At 65.5% G+C, this 4,446-nt stretch overlaps 1 protein-coding gene across 1 annotated transcript in view; it reads right to left on the reverse strand.

Moving 5' to 3' along the window:
* The window catches only part of MEGF8 (multiple EGF like domains 8), a gene marked incomplete at its 5' end in the record, with an annotated part of 21,780 nt that overhangs the window by 16,118 nt on the left and 1,216 nt on the right, over nucleotides 1-4,446 (reverse strand). The window contains 12 exon segments of the mRNA XM_025194582.1: nucleotides 200-459; nucleotides 542-742; nucleotides 1,183-1,346; nucleotides 1,422-1,575; nucleotides 1,890-1,997; nucleotides 2,617-2,777; nucleotides 2,884-3,003; nucleotides 3,087-3,232; nucleotides 3,314-3,494; nucleotides 3,787-4,000; nucleotides 4,085-4,173; nucleotides 4,248-4,428. Of these exon segments, the coding sequence (XP_025050367.1) occupies nucleotides 200-459; nucleotides 542-742; nucleotides 1,183-1,346; nucleotides 1,422-1,575; nucleotides 1,890-1,997; nucleotides 2,617-2,777; nucleotides 2,884-3,003; nucleotides 3,087-3,232; nucleotides 3,314-3,494; nucleotides 3,787-4,000; nucleotides 4,085-4,173; nucleotides 4,248-4,428 (1,979 nt within the window).

The following is a 4,446-nucleotide window of genomic DNA, read 5'->3' on the forward strand; positions in this document are numbered from 1 at the left end:
GAGATCTCCGGGGAGGGAGCCATGCGGGTTGCGGAGACATGCGGGTTGCAGGGGCACGGATGGCCCCCCCAGCCCTGCCTGGACCCCCCTACCCCTGCCAGAGCCCCCGGCTCCCCCCAGGAATCCAGCTGTCCGGGCTCCCAGCCCCCAGCAAGAACCCAAGTGTTCAGGCTCCCAGCCCCCTGCCACCCCAGATAACCCAAGTGTGTCTGGGCTCCCAGCACCCCTGCAGGTAACCCAGATGTCCAGTACACTCACGCTGCCACCAGGCAGGCCGGTACGGTCCCAGAGCAGAGCGAGCTCGCTGGCCTGGCCATGGCCCGAGGCATTGAGGTGTCCCTCAACCTGCAGTGCGTACTTGTGCCCCCGCCCGGGCACCGGGAACAAGCGCCCCCCACCTGGGCGCCGCAGTGGCCGCGTCTCACGCTCCTGCCCCGCTGCCCAGCGCCCCACCTCCTCCTGCAGGGGTACAGGGGGAGGGTCAGGGGGCATGAGACCCCCAGAGACCAACCCCAGTCCTCCCGGCCCTACGGGCACTCACCATGTCAGCAGCCCCGGGCTGGCGGGCAAGGCGTGCCACCACAAAGAGGCGCTGCATGCGGGCCCACACAGCCACATCGGGCTCGGCACCCCCGGCTGCACCAGCCCCTGCCAGCGGGTACAAGAAACCCTTGTAGACCAGCGAGACGTCCATCTCTGCACTGGGGCTCAATGTGATGGCCGTGCTGCGCACGATCGACACCTGCAGGGGTGTATGAGCATGCCTAAGACTCACATGAAACTATGCTAGAGTGCTTACAGTTCACACACAGATGCCTAAGGCATGCATGAGGGTCCCTACAGGACGGTTTGCACCAGGGTGCTAAGCCTTGCACAAGGGAACCTAAGGCTCTCGTGAGAGTGCCTGAGGCTCACACAAGAGTGCCTACAGTTCACACGAGAGTGCCTGAGGTCCACTTGAGCTCAGCGTTTGGGGGCACGAAGCTTACACAAGGACTCACAAGTTTCGTAAAAGGATTCACCCAAGGGACAAAAGGTTCAGGGCCAGGGCTGCTAGGACCCCTTGCCCTGTCCCTGCCTCCCCCCAACACTGTGAGCTACCCCCCACAACGATGCCCCTCCACACTGTGAACTTGACCTCCATGATGGCCCTCCATGCTGTGAGCCCCCCCCCGTGCTCACCTTGTCGGGCTGGGAGTCGTTGCGCGGGTGCTGATACGTGACAAGGTGGAGGCCAGGCAAGAAGTTCTCAGCCTGGCAACGCTCCAGGGTCGTGACAAAGACGGGCCGTGGCCCCCACCAGCCATAGGTTCCTGAGATCTGCCCCACGCGACACCGGCTCTGCTCTGTGGGGGAAAAAGAGGAGAGGGTGAGCCCCAGAGGGTGCAGCAGCCCCCTCCCAACCACCCCCGGGAACTCACCAGCAATGGGCATGCAGGTCTCATTCTGGACGCACCAGCCAAAGGGCCCTGGGGCACGGGGCAAGGGAGCGCTACCGCCGCCACCCCCAAATGCCAGGCATGACTCGCAGTCACCCAGCAGCCGCGCCAGGCCCAGGCAGCCTGAGCTAGGGCACTGGGGGAAGGGAGACAGGAGGTCAGCCAGAACCCCTGGCTGGAAGGACCCAAGAGTCCAGGACCCCAGCTCTCCTCCAACTTCCAGCCCCCACGACCCCAAGAACCCAGGCATCTGGGCTGCTAACCCCTACCTCCCACTGAACCCAGGCATCCGAACTCCCAGCCCCCCAAGACCCCAGGCATCCGGGCTCCCAGCCCAGCACCCCCAGCGAAACCAGGTGTCCAGGCTCCCAGCCCCCTGTGCCCCACTGAACCCAGATGTCCAGGTGCTCCGCCCCCCAGTGAACCCCAACACCCCTCCCAGGGACGCACGCTGCTGCGGGGTGCGGGGCTCTGGCAACCGTCCAGGCACCAGGCGCAGGCTGGGTCCTTGGCACACGTGGCCTCCTCAGCATACAGCGAGCAGTAATCCAGGTGGTACTGGGGGGAAATGGGGGAGGGCAGGGTCTGTCCTTGCCCCAGTGCCCCCCCCAGCCAGGACGCCCCCCTGCCACCTCCCTGTGGACCAGGCTGGGGTCCAGGGGAGAGCCAGGGGTCTGGGGAACAGCAGGGCCTGTGGAGGAGCTAGGGGATACTCAGGCAAAAGGTGGGGGGAAGGAATTGGGGGGGGTAGTGAGGGTTCCACAGAGGAGCTGGAGAGTATGGAGGGAGAGCTTAAGGAGGTAAAAAGGAACCCATGGGGGGACTGGGGTGGACCAGGGTCCGGGGGGGGCAGCCACAGCTCCATTGAGAAGGTGGGGGGTACCAGAGAGTGTTAAGGGTCCTGTAGTGCGACTGTGGGGTACTGGGCCCAGGTGGGGGGAGGGTATCAGGAAATACTAAGCATCCCATAGAGAAACTAGGGGGTACCAGGCCCTGGGGAAAGGGTATCAGGGGGTAATTAAGGATCCTGTAGAGGGACTGGGAGTACTGTGCTCAGGAAGCGGAAGGGGACATTTCAGAGGGTATTATGGGTCCTGTAAAAGGACCAGGGGAATCAGGCCCTGGGGGGGACATTGGGGGCACTAAGGGCCCCATGGAGGGTACTGGGGTGACTCACATTCTGGGCGGGCACCTGGAAGACGAAAGCAGGCACCTTGTATGCCAGCAGGTCACCGCGGGGGACCCCGCTGAATCCTCCAGCCACCAGCAGGACTCCCCCCTGCAGCACAGCTGCCACATGCGCATAGCGCCCCCCTGCCGGCCCCCGGCCCTCGCGCTCTGTGGGGGCATGGGCACAGGGTCAGGCTCTGCCACAGTCTCCCAGCACCACCCCCCCATACGCAAGCAGGTCCCCCTCATGCCACCCCCCAGCCCCAGACCTCACCGTGGGGCAGGCCGTGGGCCAGCTCACGCCCGGGCACCCACTGATGGCAGCCCAGGTGGTAGAAAAAGATCTCATCCTCGTAGCACTTCTCTTCATGGTAGTGGATGTGCACATTGCCACCTGCACCAGGGGGCCAAAGGCAGAAGTCAGAGGGTGCCGGCTGATCCCTGCCCAGGCCTGGGGGGTGGGGGGGCGCCACTTACCATAAACCACCATGTAGTCGCCGATGACGGTGGCACTGTGGAAGGCGCGCTCGCGGGGGCCACGGGGGGTGTCACGGGGCCGCAGTGTGGTCCAGAGCCGCAGGTCCACGTGGAACAGGTCCGTGGTGTTAACGCGCATGCTAAAGCTGGCACGGGGTGGGGCAGGGTCGTCGGTCAGGCACAGCTCCCAGCCCCCCAGGTTCCCCCCAGACAGGCATCATGCTCACCGGGCAGTGGAGGGCCGGTGCCCCCCGTAAACCACAAGGGCACGAGACGGTGGATGGAAGACCATGGAGTGGCCAGCGGCTGCGGGTGCCTTCCCACCTGCCGGCACCACCCGCTCCCACAGCCACGACTCCAGGTGGAAGCGGAAGAGCTGCGCCGAGAAGAAGTCCTCCTCTGTGCGGCCTGTGGGGGCAAGGGTCAGCTGGGGACCCAGGGATCTGGGACCCCAGACCACCAAAGAACCCAAGTGTCTGGGCTTCTGGTCCCCTGCTCTCAGCCCCAGACCCCCAATAACCAGAGAACTCAGGCATCTGGGCTCCCACCCCCCCTGCTCTCAACCCCATTCCCCTTGAAAACCCAGGAGTCCAGGCTCCCCCCCCCCTTCTCTCAACCCCACACCCCAAAACTGAAAGAACCCAGGAGTCCGGGCTCCCATCCCCCTGCTCCCACCCCTGCCCTCTCCAGGCCCACTCACCTCCGAAGACATAGAGCCAGGGATCAACGAGAGCAACAGCATGGGCAGCCAGGCCAGGGGGCGCAGGGCCATGGGCTGGGGCCAGCTCACGCCACCGTCCCTCAGCCGGCAGGAAGGTCCAAACGTCGTGGGCCAGGTGCCCGTCCGCCAGCTGCCCCCCGCACAGCACCAGCGCCCCCTGCCAGGCTGCTGCCGCTCCCGAGCGCCGCGCTGCCTGGGGTGGGGGAGGAGCACAGTCACTCCAGGCCACTGGGACAGCCCTGGAGGGAATATGGGAGGGGGGGTCCAGGGGCCATACCGGGGAGGGGCTGAGCACCAAGCGGTGCCACACATTGGTGCTAAAGTTGTAGTAGATGAGGTCGCCCAGGGCTGTGTTCAAATCCAGACCTGGAGAGGAACAATAAAGGGACTAAGGGGGGGACCCTGCCCTGCCCCCCAGCCCCCCACTGCCCCCCACTTACCACCAAAGAGGTAGAGGGCACCGGCAGATGGCAGGAAGGCGCCGGCAGCGGCGGCACGGGGGTGGAAGGCAGGGTCCATGGCGCTGACATTGTACCAGCGCCCCCCGCCCTGGTTCTCACCCAGCGCCAGCTCGCAGCCTTGGCCCACAAAGCCCGACTCACACTCGCAGCGCCCACTGGCCTGCCAAGGCACACACCT

The sequence above is a fragment of the Alligator sinensis genome, unplaced genomic scaffold (genome assembly GCF_000455745.1).
Source record: "Alligator sinensis unplaced genomic scaffold, ASM45574v1 scaffold1575_1, whole genome shotgun sequence".
Classification (NCBI taxonomy): Eukaryota; Metazoa; Chordata; order Crocodylia; family Alligatoridae; genus Alligator; species Alligator sinensis.